This window comes from Centruroides vittatus, unplaced genomic scaffold (genome assembly GCF_030686945.1).
Source record: "Centruroides vittatus isolate TY-2023 unplaced genomic scaffold, ASM3068694v2 contig_874, whole genome shotgun sequence".
In the NCBI taxonomy this organism is placed as follows: Eukaryota; Metazoa; Arthropoda; class Arachnida; order Scorpiones; family Buthidae; genus Centruroides; species Centruroides vittatus.
In genome coordinates this window covers 1,264,488-1,286,015 of record NW_027122566.1, presented here as the reverse complement: position 1 = coordinate 1,286,015, position 21,528 = coordinate 1,264,488, and the positions used below count along the sequence as shown (strand labels likewise).

At 30.4% G+C, this 21,528-nt stretch overlaps 1 protein-coding gene across 3 annotated transcripts in view; it reads right to left on the bottom strand.

Moving 5' to 3' along the window:
• Positions 1-3,101: 3,101 nt before the first annotated feature.
• LOC136982898 (ras-responsive element-binding protein 1-like) overlaps positions 3,102-21,528 on the bottom strand; it is a 47,738-nt gene continuing 29,311 nt past the window's right edge. For all 3 annotated transcript variants that reach the window (XM_067279454.1, XM_067279455.1, XM_067279456.1), the window contains 2 exons: positions 10,469-10,683; positions 3,102-10,064 (listed from right to left, as the gene is read on the bottom strand). In XM_067279454.1, coding sequence (XP_067135555.1) covers positions 5,676-10,064; positions 10,469-10,683 — 4,604 coding nt within the window. In that variant the 3' untranslated portion in view covers positions 3,102-5,675. The remainder of the gene's footprint in view (positions 10,065-10,468; positions 10,684-21,528) is intronic.

The window sequence follows — 21,528 nt, the reverse complement described above, 5'->3', positions numbered from 1 at the left end:
CAAGGCGTCTCCAAGGGGGACAGGAGGACGGCCGGATGGCCGAGCGGTAAAGGTGGCAGCCTACCGCTCTGGGGGACCCGGGATCGAATCCGAACGGGTCGAATAATCCCCAGGAATTTTTCGGGGGGTGGTCCGTTCGGATATGTCGGGCCCCGTCCCTCACCACCCGGTCGCCCCATTGTGGGCCTGGCCGAACCCATAATGGGCCTACTAAAAGAGGCCCTCTTAGTGCCCACAGGGCGGAAAGAGTTAAAAAAAAAAAAAAAAAAAAAAAAAAAAAAAAAAAAAAAAAAAGGGGGACAGGAGAGGGCAGCTTCCCCCTAGAAATCCGAAAAAAGTTATTTAAATGCTAACTTTTAATTAAAATAATCTTCTTGGGCTTCTTGTAAGTCTAAAAAAATATTTTAATTAAGATATTTCTTTTCCGGTACATAGTAAATGATTAAAACTTTATGAATAGTTTTTAATTTTACCTACATACAATTCATATCCTCTATCAATTTACATCATCTTGCCTCCCCCCTGGCCAATTGGCTGGCTACGCTCTTGGGTCCGACCCTACTTGAGATAAGACACACAACCACCTTTATCTTCCCACTCCCCCGGCCTTTAACCATCAAAATTTAATGGCATCAATCATCTCAATACACAAACCTCCCTGCAAAATTTCAGATATTTTCAACAAAAAACTCGGGAGTTATTAAGCTTTAAAGTGGGCGAACAAAATCGTTCCACTCCACACATATCGACGACCGGATGGCCGAATGGTCAAGGTGGCAGCCTACCGCTCTGGGAGATCGGGGATCGAAAAATCCTCAGAAATTTTTAAGGGCCCCGTCCCTCACTATCCGTCTGTCCCATTGGCCGGATGGCCGAACCCACAATGAGCTTGCAAAAAGAGTTCCTCTTAGTGCCCACAGGGCGGAAAGTGTTTTAAAAACCCACATATCTATACATATAGGAAAAAAACCAATTTTTCGATATTTCAAAGTCCCGGGTCCAAAAGTGTGAAAAATCTTGGAGGTCATTTTTGACCGATTGCCATACTTTCCTTGTTACATAAAACCGGAAAAGTAAAATTAGTAGCCCTGTATAATGTATATTATCATATATAGGCAAAATAAATAATTCACATGGGTGTCGGAAGAAAATTTTCCAGGGGAGCAAAGCTTGGAGACAAATAATTACATGATTTACATCAGTAAATTTGTATTTAAATTTTTGAGGTTTTTTTTTAAGACAGACATAGCATCCCATGATGCAGGATCGTCTTACCATTATAGGCCCCCTTGGCAAAGTGGTGCACTGGGCCCTACCTACATAAACGCCGGGATATCGGAGAATTAGTGTTAAATTCTGTTTGTGCATAAATTAGTGTGGGGCCCTGGATAAGTTGCCAATGCGTTAAAGACGACACTGGTATATAAAGTTACATATCTCAATCAACTTTACGATCATCATTTGGGGAATGTTTGACTAGATCCCAGTGAGGAGCAAATGCTCCGTTTGTCCTCCTCTGCAGAAGCCCATGATAATTCATATAAACTTTTTGGCTTTACTCAAAATTTACATAATTAATGAAACAGAAGTGATATCAACATTTAGTTATTAATTTTGACTTGATATATTCAAATCAATTCCAAGATAATGGTAATTAAGGTAATTAACAAAATGCATTTGATTAGATACAGAATCTGTCAAAAAGAATGCTACCATTTTAAATTGCTGTGATTACATTATCTGAAAACGATTTAATATACTGTATTTCAAACAGAAAAACTCTCCAAGTTTTGTTGACAATGTCTTCCGTGCCATATCCTTAACAAAGATATGTAGGTCACTCTTTGCAGAAATGAAGTTTCTGGCTTCTTATCCTTGGACAAACTGGAAAACTGTTTCCTCAATTGTATCAAGATTCTGATTACTACATCTTTGTGCATTATGGGGCTTTGCCTCATTTTCATCGGGAGGTTCGGGAAGTTTTGAATCGTGTGCTTTCTCGGCGATGGATCGGACACCATGGGCCAAACGACAATCCATATCCCTGGACCTGACACCGTGATTTCTTGTGGGGCAACGTGAAAGATATGGTCTATGTGCCACCATTGCCCAGGAATTTGCCAGAGCTGCAAAATCAAATTATGACTGCAAATATTTTCATAAAATTCTTTGACAATATTTTATAGCATATTAAAGATTTATGGATATGTTGCAGCAAGTCTGGAAAGAAACTGACTATTGGTTAAATGTCATTTGATATGAAGTGCACATATTGAAGAATTGTAACAAATGGGTATAAAACTTGGGTTTTTTTTTTTCTTTTTTTGAAAATATATTCAATTACTTTCAGGTAATAATTACCATAATTACAGTAATTTAAAAATGGTAGCACTCTTTCTTTTTGGAAGATTATTATAATAAATATCTTAGTATAAATACATCATAGTTTTAGTCTTTCACCATAAACTATACATAATCTGGCAATTTGCCCATTAGCAAAATGATTACAGAAACAAAGGACTGAATAAAAATTTAAGTATCCAGTTTCTTTGGCAAATATTTTCATAAAATTCTTTGACATTTTATAGCATATTAAAGATTTATTTCAATTTATTTACTTTGTTTTCATATTAGGGATTGATATTGAAAATTTTTGTTAATTCTCAAAGCAATATATTTAGTCTAAATTAAATCTCTAGTTTATCAGGTTTAAAAATTCACGCACAAGATCTTCTTCAATTTAAGTAGATTAAAGATGTATTATTATAAGATAGATTCAAATAAAACATGAATTAAAACAATTATTTAATGCCCACATTTTATTAATCAAATTCTCAAACTTAATTTAAACTTTTAAAATTTATAAAAAAGATAAAATCAAAGCAAATTGAATTATAATTTATAATGCTAAATCATTTTCAAATTTAATTTTGAAACAGACTCTCAAAAGACTTATTGAGCAGTCAGAAAACTTGAAAGACTTGTAAAATACATCTGAATTTATTATATTAGATTAATTCAGAATTATTTCTTGAATCTGACTTAGTGAACATCCAATAAAGAACTTGATAAAATAACATTTAATAAATACAAATTCGTCGTAAATGGTTAAATCTTTTATTTTTCCTATCCAATATACAGGATAAGAAAAGGCATAAAATAATGAACAAAAAAAATCAAAAACATAAAAATAAAAAAAATGATATTATGTGCACAAAGGCATATAATATAATTATCAGTCCTTTTAGATATACTATTTAGAATTTGGAAATGCTTATCACACACAAATTTCCCTCTGTCATCTATTAAAAGATAACATTATTACTTTGAACAGTTACTGTACAACTGCTAGAATTTGTACATTTAATCATTCATGTAAATAAATGCATGCTGCTAAACAGACTAGCATATGATCTCACTGACATGTATTCAGGCAATTTATTGAAAAAATTCTGATATAGATTTTCATTTTTGGTCCATTATTCAAGAATTATATAACACTATATATATATATATATATTTATATATATATATGTATGTATATGTATATGTATATGAAGTGTGTGTGAATGTGTGTATTGGAATTTGAATTGAACACATTATTGTGATAAAAGTCGCAGACACTGGACGGTTAACAGAAGTCACAATTAAAGACAACATATAAAAAGACCTATCATTAAACCACTTGGAATAACTAATTGTATCAATGAGGTCCCATCATGAGCCAATGCTTTCTCAAAAGCACATAAAATAATCACAAATCATTTTACATCTAAGGCACTCTAGGCAGCAAATAAACAAAGCGAATAAGGTAATGTGATATGTATTATGCTGATTTAAGTTGCAGAAATATTTATGAGTTAAGCAGTATTTGTAAAGGCACAGATTTTTTTTCGAGAATGTTTTAAACTGTAAGGATTGTGGACGGAAATATATTTTGTGCTTTTAATAATAGCAGATGCAAATAAGATTATAGAGAGTATGCCTAAACAGATTGCATAGCATAAACAACAGCACCAATTCATTAACAATAATCTAGGCAATATAAGCAGTGAACTAGGTAATCAACATGCATATTTTTTTTTCTATTAAAAATTTGGAACACTATTAAAAATTATAAATTCAATTATTATTTGCTAAAAATTTTTTAAAAATTTATAATAAATTTTTTGATTATGTATTAAGGATTTTAATTTGAAATATAAAACTTAAAAATAAAACTCAATAATTTTCTAAGAACAACAATTCATCCGTATTCCAAATATAGTTTTCTTTTCTGAAATTATAGAATAAGAATGGAGCCAATTTTCATTAGTCTATAGATTCAAAGGAATAGTTCCATGTTCATTATGACGTAGAACAATATTCTATATATATATAATAAATATTAGAAAATTATAAGTTTAAATTGTTGAAATTTCCAACATTTCTGTAAGAAATTTTAAATTATAAGAAAACAAAAACTTAACATGATGTGATGTTTGAATTTTCAGTCTTTCCAAAAATTCAAATATGTTTCAAAGAATTTTGGTTGCTTTGCTATGGCAACAGAATGATACACATTTAAGATCCAGTACATTGGCTCCATTCTTATTCTGGGAAATACTATAGCAGCACTAAAGTAAAGAAAGAACATCAAGTGTAGTCTAACGAAAATTCTGCAATTTTAAAAAAATGTATGAAAGATACAATGAAATAAATTCTTCTAATATCTTAGAGCAATGTTCATTTAAATTTTTTACTCTTTTTGAAATAAAAAATTAGTAACCTTATACAAATTAAATCATAGGTCCTTATAGTTGTTGACAACACCATCTTTACATCACATCTAAGCAATTAAAATATTTAAATTGTAGATCTTTAAATATTTTTAATTACAGCAATTTATTAATCAAATTTATATCAATCTTGTGTCCAAAAATTACCTTGAAAATAATTATTCTTATTTCAGAAAAGAATCAATGTAACATTTTATAGCATTCAGGCATTATAACTTTAATGAAAGACTATGCTCAATCTACTCTATCAATAGTAAACTAATTAAAAAGAATTACTAATAAAAATCTTATTTTATTCAAAAAGAGCCAATAGTTTTATCCAAATACTAACTAACGAAAAAAAATATGAAATACAAATACTAGCAGACATATTTGATAATGCAAATACTATTATATTTCAATGTATTCAAGTCATTTTATGATCTAACTATATCAAATAAAAAAAAAAATGATTGTAAGGAATGAATTTTTTGATTGAAATGCAAATTGTTAGTGCTCTTTGTGGAACTTTAAAATATGGTGGAATGATAATCATGTGAAACAATTTATATGTAAATGTTTAAAAATAAGAGAAGATTTGTATGAATGTATAATATAATTGCCTTATTATATGTAAACTACAAACCTTTATATTTACAGATATTAGAATGTAGTTTGTTATAGTTTCTATGTTACAATGATACAATGATTTCTACTATTAGTGCAATGACAAGTTATATTAGATATGAGCTACTTTAGAAATCCCTGAGAATGGATTTCAAATATTTTCATCAAATGTTCTGGTCCCTCTTTAGTAACATACTGACTAACATTAAAATTATCAGTACTCAAGTGATAATATTTATGTTGTCAAATTTTAACATTTAGATAAACTAACAATTTTTTTCTATTTTGATATTAACATATTTCATTAACTCCTAACAGGCGAGCAGCAGAATCAGCTGAATCTAATATTTTATCCATTATTTTTGAATCATTTATACCTAAAAGATCTTGTATTAAATCTCCTGAATTATTTTCACTTTGATCCCTTTGTATCTGATTAGTTTTTTCTTGTACAGGAACTATTGCTGTTGAATCTGTCAAATTTTCTGAGTTCCAGTGAGAATTATTTGGAAAGTCTTCATACATTAAGTACAGTAAAGAGTTTTGACTTGATCGCGACAATGTAGGTAAAGCTTGATCTGAAACACATTCATCATCAGTACTAGACTGAGTTGAATTAACAAAGTGCTTATGCTGATGGCGAAGCATACTGTTCTTCATTGAAAACATCCGTTGACATATATTGCAAGAAAATGGACGTTCTCCTGTATGTATTCTCATATGTCTTCTCAGTTCCCCATTTGACCAAAATCTACTAAAACAAATAATACACACAACTTTACAAACTTTATAATCTAAAACATCTTTGTTTCCATTATTATTGTTATTGTTATTATTATTTGACTGATCTGAAATAGAATTAAGGCAATCTGAATTTTCCAGGTCTTTGTTTTCAGCAATAATAACTCCTTTATTTACTAGCAAATCATATTCAGAGGTATGAGAAATTCTTAAATGATTAATTGAATCATGCCGTTTCGTAAAAGAATCATCACACAAATGACATTTATACACAAGATTTGCCTCTGTGTGTTCAGCAATATGAGCTAATAAATCTTGCAGAACAGTAAATGATTGATCACAAAATCGACAATCTAGAGAAAAGCAATTATTTTCTTCAGAATTATTGTCTTTGTTATCTTGCATCCCAAAATCATATTCGTCGATTTCATTTCCGTCTTCACTGCTTCTTTCTCCATCTGATCCTTCCTTCAATTTTTGATCAGAACAATTTTTTACTTTATGTTTAACATAACAATGTTTTTTAAGATTTCCTTGAGTTGAAAAGGTACTACTAGAACATAAATTGCATTTATAAGGTCTCTCAGGCACACTTCGAACTATTTCACCGTTGTGACCATGCTTTCGCATGAGATGTCTTTCACAGTTTGATTTTGTGGTAAAATAAATTGGGCACTTTGGACATTTAAATGGTTTCTGACCAGTATGTGTTAAAATATGTCGACGAAGAGAACTTGACCATGGAAATTTTCTAGAGCAGAAAGGACATGTTACACTATTAGGTGAATCTGCATAAGAACTACGTTTTTTTACAGATCCACCATTCTTATTGCTATCTGAGGATAAACATGCTTCAGAATTTACTTCTTCTTGGTGTATTTCATCATTATTGCTACTCTCAGATGTTGCACATTTCTCAGATGTGTGAACTTCTAAAAGATATTGCTTAAATTCTTGAGAATTTGCTGTATCAATTACAGCGGAGACACTTGCAAGATCAGTAGCAGTTTCATTTTCTGGTTTACCATCACATGAATTATCTTGATGGCAATCGTCCTTCTTATCAGTGATCTTATCAATTGAATTATTATTATTTTCTTCAGTTTTTTGAATTTGAGGCATATCAGTAGAATGATTGTCTTCAGATACCAAATTTTGCCTTGATTCTATTTCATCTGTAATAACTTGTGGTTCTTGTGTTTTATCATTTTGACTTATAGGAAGATTATGTGATTTGTGACTCAAAACTTCTCGAAGCGCATTTCTAGTTTTTGTTGATAATGTAGATACACTTTGTTTATGAATACCTGGTGATGTTAAAGTAGGTATATAATTTCTGCTGCGTGTTGGTCTTGCATATTCGGGATGTTTTCTTTTGATATGTCTCTCCATATTTGATTTTAAAGTGAATCCTGCAGTACAATACATACAAGTGTGTACACGCTGATTTCTAAATGATAGTCTTTCATTAACCATTTTGAAAGTCATGTTACATGACTTAACTTCTGGAATTGGACTTTCAGCATTACAAATAGTGTTTGAAACTAAGCATAAAGGTTGCAAATCATTTGACACAGATGGAAAAACTTTCTCTGAAATTAACTGGGTAGTTGGTGATTCAAAATATGAAGAAGGTGGTGATGAATTAAAATTTAGATCTTCACTTAAACTATAAATGCTAACTGGCCTTGATGACTTTTCTAAACTTTCTCTGGAATGTGTTCTTAAATCCAAAGCATGTACTGCTAAATCTAGTGGCTTTTCTTGAGGTGGACAAAGTTGTGATAAATTTACTAGACTAGTTGCAGCACTTACAACGTCTTCCATGCTTATGTTATCATCTTTGGTTGTTTCAATGGTTTCATTCAATATTGGCAAACATTTTGTAGTTAAATTTAAAGGTTCAGAAGTTGAGCCAAATATTTCATTTTGTGAATGTTCATCAGAAAACTGAAGTGAATCATGCTGTGATGTTTCATTTTGTACATTTGCCATAACAACAGAATTTAAATTTTGTCTCATTTCTTGATGTTGTCTTAAAACATGCCTTATACAATTATTTTTAGTAGAAAAGCCAAGTTTACATATATTACAAAAAAATGGTTTTCTACTGCAACTGTTATTAAGTGAACGTAAATGATGACGCAAAACACGATTAAACTTAAAATTAACATTGCAATATTTACAAACAGTTTCTGCAGAACCACATACTTCTGGCATTAGAATTTCAGGTGAGTTTACTTCAGACATATTGGGATTATATTCCATAGAGTTACGAATTTCTTGTTTTGTTATTTTCTTATGTCTTTTTCTAACATGTCGTTCACAGTTAGCTTTAGTTGTAAAAGCAAATTTACAAATTGCACATTGAAATGGTCTTTCACCATTATGTGTTCGCAAATGTCTAATTAAAGTACTTTTATCAACACTATTATAAGGACATAAATGGCATGTAAAAGTAGAACCATTTTGCTTATGTAATCTATTATGACGTTTAAGACCTTTAGAATTTTTGAATGATTGCTTGCAAAATGAACAAGAAAAACTTTCAACAGAATTAATATTTGACATAGAAGCTGAACCTTCACAAATAACAGCTTTAACTGATGATTGATGGTCAGATTCTTCTTTGGACGGAGTATCAGGACTTGCAGAATCAGCTACTAAAGGAGATTCTGGTAAAACAGAAACCAAGTTCTGATTTGGTGAAGCAGGAGAAACAGCAACAGGTGTTGTTTGAATATCACTTAAAAAGGAAGATTTAGCAGTAACGGTTATTATTTCTTGTATATCAGCAAAATCACCATTAGTATTTTTTACATTCATTTTATGTAATGAAGGTTCTGCTTTTCCATGAGTAAAGTAAGATATGCTTTCAAATGTATCTTCTTTTTCTTGGTCTGTTTGTTCTGTTAAAGAATATTTTAAATTATGGGCTTCACTTTGTAATTCTAATAAGGCCAAGAAATCTTCTTTTTCAGATTGCTTTCTTTCATCTTTAGATTCAACATCAGTTGCTTCTTTTTTTCCATTATCTTCTGCGGAACAATGTTCTGCAGATCTATGTTTCAGTTGGTGAACTTGAAAAGAAGCAGGAGTTAAAAAATCACAGTTGCAGCTTGGACAATACGTTCCAGATGCTTTTCTATGCATAATTCCATGAAGATTTAATGCACTACCACAGGGAAAAGCTTTTTTGCATTTTAAACATTCAAATGTATGAAAGGCACTACTTGGACGTCGTCTGTTATGTTCACAGAAGGATTTTGCAATCAAGGAAAATTTTTTTGTAGAAAAATCAATAAATGTAAGATCTTGAAAGCCTACAGGTACTATATTATTATTCATTTTAGGCTTTGTATCTTCCTTCTTTTCATGTATAGCACAGCACTTATGTTTCCTATAGATATTGTAATTACTTGATATGTCACCACACTCTTGGCATTGAATAGGATCATTGGGATGTGTGTCCATATGAGTCTGAAGACCATAACTGCATAGAAATGTTTTACCACAAACAGGACAATATAATTTTTCTTGATCTTCATTAATTTCTTCAGTATGACATTTTTTTGATAAAATTGGAATGGAATCATTAGAGTTATATTTTCTTTTCAATTTTGGTTCCTTAATTATCTTTGTGCTTTCATTGGAATCATCATTTTCACTATGAGTACGCATATGCCTGTGCATATTTCCATTAGTTGTGAAAGCCATCTCACAATATCTGCATTTAAAAGGTCTTTTTCCAGAATGAACAAGCATATGCCGATCCAAAGAACTAGAAGAACTCAAAACTTTACCACAAAGAGGACAACAATGGCTGTTGTCACTATTACTATGTTGCCGAACATGAACAGTCCAATTATGAGCTGTTTCAAATACTTTATTACATATTGGACAAATGACTGGTTCTTCATTTGCATCTTCCTCAATAATCTAAAAAAACATTAAAGTTTAAATTAAATTCAGTTTTAAAAATAATATTTAAAAACTGCAAGTAAAATAATTATTTTAAATATTCAAGATGGCACAATTAAATCATATTTTACTACAAAAAGAAGGTATAAATCAATGTATCCAAAATCCACTTATGATTGTATAAATTAATTAATTAAAAAAATAACAGAAAATAGCATTATTAAATACTATATTCATAGAATTTGCTAAAATCAATGCACATTTGACATTTATTAATAAAAATTCCGAATGTCAAACTAACATTTACTATTGGCTTGGCATTAAGCTATCAGATTCATTTGTAAGTGTGCCATCTTGTCCATAAAAATATAATAGTATGCATATTTGATGATCACAAAGTGTCTTAAATATAAAAAGAATACCTTATCCCCTTGAATTTTCTTTTCTTTTTTAGTATCTTGATGTTCTCCATTCTTTAATTCTTCTTTTCCATAATCATTTTGAGAATTATTTAAATTATTCATTACATTATCTTCATTTAATTCATTCACTTTAGTATTATTATTATTATCATCATTATTACTATTTGGACTATTTTGTATTTGTTCTACTTGCTCTGCAGGTGAATTTTCTTGTTCTATTAAAAATACAAATTAAAATCCAATAAATATATTTTAATTATTAAACTTGCTATATAATTTATATATTTATTATGAACATTCAATCACTTATATTTAATTTAAATAAACTTAATATAACAATATGATAATATAACAATAAGAATTATTAATAAATCTTAATCTATTACATTTCTGTAATATCATCTAAAATAAATAAATAGCTAGTATTATATTTAGAAAGATAAAGATATCTATTTTTACACCAAAATTAGGTCTATCAAATAGCACAAGAATAAAGAATTACAGTCAGATCTTGGTTTTCGAATGACTCACTTTTCGAACAAATTGGTTGAGAAATAAAATTTTAAAGCCCTAACTGCACTGGCTGCTGAACAACCTACTTGGCAAGAGCTGGCCACTGATTACTGAAACACAGATGATCAACTCCCTATACTTCCTATATTATAGAAAGTTGACCAATCAATGACAGGACTACTGATTCAGAAGTTATTGATTAAGAAGTTAGAGGCACCAAGATCACCTCACCTCATTAGACATCATAACACAAATCATCAATGACATTGCTATTTAAATTAGATTTCAATGTGCATAGAGGAAAGACACTGTGAAAGTACATTTTTTTCCAAAGAAACATGACTCCGATTTAACAAAGAAACAAAAAAAAACTTTAATTAAGGCCCAAAAATTAAACTACAGGTTGTTTTATGATGCCGATAAGTCTCTATTCCAACAGATGGTATTAATTGTATGATCGATAATACTATACATACAAAATCCCGGCTTATACTACAAGGGAGAATCACTGAAAAACTAATCTTATGTTAATATTGAAATATCACGAGCACAATTAACTTAAAAAACTAATATTAATCTAAAGTAGGAGTATAAGGGACAGAAAAGAAAGGATAGGAAATTGGAAAGGGGATACCTAATACTGGTCTGTAAGGTGTTCGAATTTGATTTTTCTCTAATGTTCTTAGGGAGATCGTACGCAAAAAGGAATTCTCTCTCTTCAAGTCCAATCACTCTTCGGCAGTTCATATTCAATAGTTCACAATTAATTATCCTGAATCTATCACAAATATCCTTCGTCCATCTTTGAAGCTCTTTGTTCCTTCTGTACATTGCCAAAACGCACCAGAAGGCTTGTCTCACCACTTCCTCACTCCCTAGAACAAAAGCAGGGGTTGCACACCCTGCTTTTGTTCTAGGGGATTTTCAATGACCAAATAAAGAAAAGAATTTTGAAAAGGAACATTCCAGAGAAGAAAGACAATAGAAAAAAGAAAAAGTGGAAGGAAAGAAGAGAACATGGAGGTAAAAATAAAACTATAAAATAAAGATAAAAATAAAATATATATAAATGCATGGCATACAACCACAATACTAATTCCACTTTTCAGTAAACATTGTGGTTGAATTTAAATGAAATTAATTAATAAACACTGCATTAACTGACATGTAATATAAATCCAAGGCCTAAGAATTTGTGTTTAGTGCTTGAGTCAAATTAAATAACAAAAATTGATTATTTCTCATTAGTGTACAATTTGCTTTCAGCATTACATTTAATAGTATTAATTAAATGCAAGAACTTTTAATAAACATCTTTTAGAAATGTAATGAATATAGCTAAAAAAGGCTTTATTTTAAGGGTCAAGAATGGATTAATCTATTTTGTATTGTTTCTTATGGGAAAATATGTTTTGGTTTTAGAACAACTTTCAGCAATGGCTTGTTTGAAAACCAAGGTTTGACTGTATATGAATAATACACATTCTGGCCAGCTTCAAGATTATTTACAAGTATAAGTTAAAACCAAAATGAAATTTAAAGCAATTTAAAGCTAGACAGAGATGGAAGTCTAGCATCTAACAATATAAATTACACAATTTTTAATAGTTGAAAATATTGATTAAAAGTGTAAATGATTCTTAAAATCAGTTTATAAAAAACATTTGGTTAACGTTACCTATGGTAGCAAACTTGACGGCTCGTCTCTGAAACAGTGGAGACGCACGTTCTAACCTAACCTAACCTAACCTAACCTATTCTAATAAATTACCCATATTCTAATAATTTGGTTGGCAATAATCATGGTAATTTATTAGAATAGGTTAGGTTAGGTTAGAATGTGCATCCCCACTGTTTCAGAGACGAGCCGCCATGTTCGCTACCGTAGGTAACATTAACCAAACACTTAAAAATTATAAAAAACAAACTTTTTTTAACATTTATTCATTTATCTTTTTCATACAGTTATGAAAATGATGAATTTTTATTTTATTTATCTCAGTAGGAAGCCATATTTTGTGATGTCCTTGGGGGACTAGTTGCAATTTTCATTTTGACATTCATTGATCATTCCTGGTTAACATATATCTGACCAAGACATAATATTCCTTTTATAACCTCCTTACTCTGATTTCTTTAGTTTTGCCTCATAGACTTTTATCTATTCCCTAAATAGAAAAAGAAATTGAAGTTGAATATATGAGTGCTAAGTTTCCAGCTCTTAGTAGGACTTACCACACACTATTGAGGAAATAGATGCCTGCCTTGATAGTGCTTGCCTGAACATCATAACAATATGCAAAATAGATAAGTTATTGTGTCAGTGGTAGTAAATGTCAAGGGTATGACTAAAGCAAGTTGTAAACTACATATATATAATGTTTGATCTTTTTATAAAGTTGTATTCTGTTGTGAACTTGATGTATTCACAGGTTATTCATTTTGAAATACATTACCATGTTAAATAACAATTATAAGCATTAAAGATGTTTGTGCACTGTATGAATTAAGTATGTACAAAACCTTTTGTTTCATCTAGATGTTAATTTATTGTAATTGAAGTTTAATGTATTTTTTAATGCTTGTAAGAATATGCAAAATAGTAAAACAACTGCATAACCATATTGTTAAACTTAAGTTACATCATGTAGGTAGATGTAAGTGTTGGAGTGATTAAACTAATACATATGTATAAAACTCAATACTTTTATAAAGGTATATCCTGTTTGTAACCAAAATTTAAAGTATTACAGATGTCTCTATTACATAGATTATTTTAAAAATATTAAATGCTATTTGTGTTTATACAATTATAAATTACATTTGTATAAAATAGTTTTAATTTTATTTACTTATTAGTGATAATGGTTATAATGTGATTTTAATGTATTTCAGATGCCTGTAATGTATATTTTGTAATAAGAATAGCTGAAGAGGAGCAACCCAAGTGCCCAAAATGCATACCATTATTGCAATAAATATTAAGTGTTCATCAGTCTCTGTGTGATTTCACCTGTGCCTCAATAGTGTGTGGTAAGAACTACTGAGAACTGAAAACTTAGCACTCATATATTCAGTTATATTAACAGAAAAATAAAAAGCACTTTACAAATAAAGAAATTGAAGAATACAAATTCCAATAGGAAGCCGAGTAGAAGTTGCAGCAAAAGCAATTAAATACTCTCATTGCCATCAAAATTAGTAAACCAAGGAGTTGTTAGAATCCAATGAAATTGAACACGTGTAAGTGTAACAGTGATAGAAGTAAGTGATTACAAAATGAAAGCAAAAGAATCATTCATTGCAGGAAAAACTACAAATGAAAGAAGGTTCCAGTACCCTTTGGAGGCCACCTCTAGCGTGAATACATGATGTGATATGAGAGGGCATGGAGGCATACATATATATGTGCCATATGGTGTCCTGCAGCATGTCAGTCCACAGTTGCTGCAAGCAGTCCTCTAGTTTGGCCAAACTCCTAGGCTGTCCAACTTGATGTCACAGGTGATCCAGACATGTTTGATCGATTAGAAATCAAGACTGGCAGGCTAGGAAAGTGTGGAAATGTGGCAGAGGCAGTCCTGTGACATCCTTGCTATGTGTGGTCAAGCATTGTTCTATTAGAAAATGGCTCTTAGCATTTCTCAACAGGGAGCCCTGCCATGAGAGGCAACACATGTGGAAGCAGGATGTCAATAACATACTGCTGGGCTGTCATGGCCCCTTGGATCACTACTAGAGGTAACTGATGTTGTATGTTGTATGTTGAATGTGATGACATCTCAGACCATCACACCAACTGTGGGAACGGTATACCACTCCAAAGTGTAGGCAAAATTGAGGAGTTCACTGTGGGGTCTCCAGACACAGACACAGCTGTTGTCAGTGCCCAAACTGGATCTAGATTTGTTACTGAAGATGACCCAGTTCCATTCTGTTGCAGTCCAATTCCGTCGAGCACAACACCACAATACAGTCAGTGGCGTAGCATAATGGGGGTGGCAGGGGCGGCCCGCCCTGGGTGGCACTTTAGGGGAGTGGAAAAATTTCACAATAAATAATAATAATACCTAAATAAGGTGGTGGCGAAATTTTCCTCCGCCCTGGGCGGCTGACACCCACACTACGCCACTGAATACAGTTGATTGTATGCATGCTTGTTGGAGGACCAGGTGGTCCTCTCAGCTAGTGGTCTGTCAAGGGTGTCCTGAGCCACCTGGGCACAGAGTGTGAGAGTTCTCTCTCTCTCTCTCATCCATTGGTCCCAACACCTCCTTACAGTGTTGTCAGAATGGTGATGTGATAGGTGATGGACTATTCAGAAAGACGACCATCCAGCTTCTCTCAATCAAATGATCTTTCCCTTCTCAAAGTCGGTTAGCTGTTCATACGGTCTTCGATTTCAGCATAAAGGCATCTCTAGTGATACAGCATCCCTCTACAACAGATAAACTACAGACAAAATGTCTTTGTGCACTTTTTTTATAGGCCAAGGAGGATGTACTTTAATGCCCTCTGCAGTGGCATAGCAAACATAACTGGTGCCCGGAGCACAACACTTTATTGGCACCCCCTCCCTTCTCCAAAAACACATAGTTTGTCTTGGAGACCATTTGGGCGCCCCTCTGCGAGTGGCACCCAGGGCATGACACACCCCCTTGCTATGCCACTAGCCCTCTGCTGGCATTACATAATGAACAATCATGCTGTAACTGTAATCATTTCCATATCTGATTGAGATTTACCTGCATGCCAAGTTTTGCAGTGATATGACAACTCTCTGCTGAAGTGCTAATTTTTATGGCAATGAGTGTATATCAGAGTGTGGCTTCTAGGATTACTTTCACAAGTGGTATAGTTACTGGGAGAAATGTATGTGCAGATTACTTTGAAGATACCATGGTATAAGAGTGTGTGTATTGTATAATAAAACTTGTGTCAAAAATTTGATTTAATTTTGATTCTACTACATACATACATACATAAAATATTGATAATCTCTCTATGTTAGAAATTGATAAATGAATTCTATTTATGACAAATAAGCATGAAAATATTTATGATTTGACTATGTATTATCAACTGAGAAATAAAAGGCATTTTAATCGTCAGACATTTAAACGTTATTAATATTTTTAATTAGATATAACTATTATTAAAATTAAGAATTTTAAACATATAGATTATATTTTTTCTCTACACTGTTTTACATTGTATAATTTGATTTAACATTAAAAATATATATTTTTAAATCAAAATATTTGAAAAGTGTATAATTTGATAGCTTACAAATATTTGTGTTTACATTCATATCCAAAAAATAAGTGTAACCATTAAATTTACCTATATCTCAACAATTACTGATCAAAACAGTGTAATGCTTAACATACAAGCAAATTATTATATTCCTTATGCAAAAAAAATGGAAAGCAAAAATTTAATCTAAATTTAGTCAAACTAAAGCTAACAAGAAAAGTAATAAGCAATGTCATAAAAAATGATGACAGGATGATAAAATGGTTTTATTAAACAATTTTTCAAGATATAAATAGCTTTAAATTCTCGTTCAAGTACTTTCAGTTAAGCCAATTTAACCTTCATCAGGATTGAATGAAACAGAAAAGAACAAAATTTTTACTTCAAGCATTGTTGTAAATCATTTTTGCAATTTAATATGGCATGTGGTTGTCTCCTGCATGCACACTTGCTCCCACAATAATTGTTCATATGGTTATAATGTTTATTAGCTCCTGACAGAGTTAATAAACATTCTTAGTCAAAAATCATTCTTCAACAAGAGCATAGTGAAGCTCTTGAAGTGTTCTTGGTGGCTGATGAGGTACAACTTATCTTCTTAAAGCATCTCACATATTCTATGAGAATCAAAACACACCAAAAACAAAAAATTTTAATTAAATTTGTTTTTGACAAATGTTTTTGATCTGCAATCAGATCTGTTTCAGGTCTTTATGATTTGATGTTCTATATTGGAATATAGAAAAGAATGACGACAAATTTCAAATCAAAGAAGAAATTTAAAAATTCAAAAATTGTCTGAGGAAATTACATGCTAAACTATACAATAACAATATATGCAGGTGTATATTGGTGATTAAATTAAATATTAATACAAAAATAATGAAATTTTAATTAATTTCCATAAGTTGGATCAGATTGTTGTAAAATGATTGCCATATATATGAGATGTTTTTCTCTTCTTTGAAATTAATGCATTTCCCTTTAGTTCAGTTATGAAAATTTCTAGAGCATCCAGTGTTCTAACCTAACCTGTATGGAAGGGGTATCTTATGAAACTGGCTTGACCTACACCATTTTTGGAAGCATAAATCTCATATCTGTAAGTTCTTGAAGTAATGGCAACCAAAAATATGGAGCTCAGTGCAGCCATTAAGCATAATGCTAACTTAGACCATGATCTCATCACCTCCAAACTGATCTCTTTCCATGATGTTTGTGGAATTGTATTGATTGACCTGATCATTCTAAATTCTAATCCAATGAGAATCATTCTATAGACTGTACCTGGACTTTTCAGGGAACAGAACATTGTCCCATTCATTCAGTCCTATGTCAATGTTCTTTATACTATCTTAACCAGATTCTTCTGTACACAAGGGTCAGTGAAATGCAACATACTGGACGTTTGACAAAAAGACAATTTTCCTGAAGACTTCTATAGACACCAGTGCCCATAAACTACTCTGCAGACCTGACAATCTGTCTACCAGGCATTCTGCTTTTACAATGAGCTGTTTATTTTAAATTGCAGTCCTGTTGAGAACTGGTAACTCTTGGATGCCCATTTCTTGGTTGACAATCAACATGATTTTCAAAGTTTGGCCCAAAGCCTGAGAAGATGCTCTGCATCAGATTCAGAGTCCTGGACATAGCTGTCTGTGACTGACCTACTTCTAGTTTCCAATAATTTTTCCTTTCATAAAATCATGTTTTTCACATCTTTGTTGCACTATCACTGTTAGTATTATCACTGAAACAAATGACATCATGCTATTGCTGTATTTATTAAGCCTCATATTTTGGATAACCTTGCACTTTTTAATGCAACATTTGAGTACAAGCTAGGTATTTTTTTTGTCTTGAAATGTTTACATAAATGTTTGGCTGTTTATTTTTATCTATCCATGAATTGGATGATTATGTTTATTTTTTGGACACAAGTATTTATTATTAAGTTCTTAAAAAATAGAAAAAAATACAACATTTCTCCTAATACCCAAGCATAATAAGTTTTTTAATCAGAATTAATATAAAAACATATTTAAATATAAAATTAAAATTCTTTGCTTAGATGTAACTATTATATTTTTGGACAAAAATCCAAATATTTCTTAAAGCAAAATTTAGTTCATAGATCAAGAGCATTACTTTGGATTGTTTGATTTATCAAACAATCTAAAGTAATGATCTTATTCTAGATTTAATATCTTTAAAAAGATATGAAAGTCTAAAAACGATTAAATCTATCAAACAATAGATCAAATAATCAAATGATGATTAGAAAAGAATAACTAAAAAGAAATACCCTGGTTTTCATGTATTTTTCTCAAGTAGTTTTCTCAATATGGTGGAATAAAATTTTACTCCATATATTCAGAAACATGAGACCAAAATTTTATTTGTTATATTAAAAATGTAACTAAATTGTTTTAAACACATTTAATGTTTTTCTTTTAATTGTAAGTGGTTGTGCAATTAACTAGGCAATTATCTGAAACTACTTGGGCTATAGCACAAAGTTACATGGTTTCTGATGATATGCAAAACCATTCTAAAACAAGATCATACTGTATAAACTATTTTTGATTTTTTTTAAATCTGTAAAATAATTTTAAAAAATCCTACATGTAAACAAAAAAATCCAATAATATATTTTTTAAACTTACAACTACTGTATTTTACAGACTATAAGATGCACTTTTTTCTTCGAAAAATTGCCTCCAAAATTCAGGTGCGTCTTATAGTCCGTAGCATCTTATAGGTATTTTTTTTTTAAAAATTGCTTAAAAATTAAGGTGCGTCTTATAGTCCGTAAAATACGGTATATGTCTTTTGTTTGGCTTTATTCATGATTAGGGACTGTCCATAAATTACATCCACATTTTTCCTGATATTTTTACTCCCTTTCTTTCCTTGGTCTCTGTTTATCCAGGTTTCTGTAACCTCTTCCTCTCTTCAGACATCAAACTCCCTTTTAAAACCTTTATCATTTTATGAATGATAAATACCATAAGTAAAAATGAAACATCAAATTTTGAAATAAATAAAATAAAATGTAAAAATTGTATAAAATTTAATGAAGTATAATGGAAGTCCACTGAAGCTCAATCCTCCCTTATCCAACTTGTCATAACCCCTCCTTCCCTTCCAGTGTGGATGTTTATTTATGGACAGCATCTTAAGAAATGATTTAAATTTTCTTTTTAATGAATTTTTGAAAAAGTGTTGAAGTTGTTATCCTTATAAAGAACATTTGTGCATTTCATAAGAAATAATAGTTTTCTTAAAGTTTTCATTAAAACTCAACAAATTTTCATAAACTTTATTTAAATTAACTCAAGAACTTTCAGACAACCAAGTCTATCATCAGGAAAACAAATATAATTTGATTTTTCTATGAGATCAACATTAAAATCATTAAATTAGTTAGATTATCAATAGTATGAAAAATTATTTCTTATTTCTGAACAACTAATTTAATTCTTTTTACATTTATGAATATAATATTTTGATCCATAGTTGAATTTAGCCAAAACTATCTGATAAATTTTGACAAGAAATATCAATTTATATCCCTTTTATTGATAATGATAAATTTTTATTAGTAAAAAAAACTTAATTTATTTACAGTTTGTGTCACTTGTCTTTATTCATACTTGTTAAAGCAATGAAATTATACTGAGAAAAGCCATTTTTGTTTATTTTGGTACTTTTTATAAATGATATTTGTTAAAATCTAGTGACAAAGCTGGGATGAATAACTTCTAAAATCAAAACCATTCACACTTTTCCAGCAAATGGATTTAATTATTAAATGAACTTACAAATGTTTTTGGTTTACTTTATAAACCTATCTCAGGTTTTGAACTATGTAATTATGAAATTCCAAATTGGAATGTTTCAAGCATTCAATGACATTATTTAAAAAATTTTAAGAATATAGTGATTTTGTGTACTGAAAGATATATTTGCAAATGTATTTTATATATATTAATTAAAAAAAAACAACAAATAAAATAAAAATAAAACAAATAAAAGTGAACAATAACCATCAAATATGCATAAATATTTTCATGTATAATTTGTGTGTGGGATCATTATTGTATGCATCCAACTTTTGTTTCTTGGGGATTATCAAAACCCATTTGCTGGAAAAGTGTGAATTATTTTGATTTTAGAAGAAATATTTGTTTTGAGGGAAAGCATTATTATATATTATTTATTCTAGCATGCATAAACAGATCTGAAGTACATATCTGTTTATGCAGAAGACCAAGTTTATTAAGTTCCTTTTTGAAACATTTTCAATTCTTCTTGAATCAGCTTCAGCCTGATATCTTTTGAATCTATAACCGATAGAATATAGAACAAATTGGAATCAAACCAATGCTTTAAAATTCAATATAGCATAATCTGAGTTTTAAAACATTGGTTCAATTCCATTTCTATATTCTATCAGAAGTTGTAGATTCAATTTCAAAAGACTTTTGGTTGAAGCTGATTTGAGAAGAGCCAAAAACATTTCCAAAAGTAACTTAATAAACTTTGGTCTCCTGAATAAGCAGATCTGATATACATGCTAATCTTAAATTTAATTTATTAATTATATCATAATAAGTTTAAAGTAAAGTTAAATTTTTAAATAAAGAATAATTACATTAATCTTACGAAATTTCAAAATTAAAACAGACAGGCATTTAGAACATAATATAATCAGTAGCATGGCTATTGAAAAGAAACACTTATTTCATGCATGTGATATACTTCGGAATAACAAAATGGAAGAAAAACAAGTGGAGAAACTAACAAAATATCATGATCTACATGTTGAAGTTGAAATAATTTGTACAAACATAAACAATAAATTGCATTGTAATTAGAACTCTTGAGACTATGTTCAAAAAGTATTTTGGAATTTTAAATTTATGTGAGATGAGAGCTACAAAAACAAATATTACTTGAAAAAATTTAAATTTTATGCCAATGTTTCACAAAAATTAGATCTTAAGTAAAAAATTTCAAATTAATAGCACCGAAACCAGTCAAGGAAATTAACTATGATGTCATAGACACAATTAAATGTGAAATATTTATATATTTATTTACAGGATCTGATAAACATTTTTTGGACTAAGTCTAGCTCTTACATTGGTGTTGTATATTTCTATTCTAGTCTGATCCTGTAATTATTTTGTATGAAAAGAACTGTAAGATCAGACAGAGACAGCCAAATGAATTATAATACAACATATATAAAGGGTTTGTTTTTATCTGAACTATTGTATTAA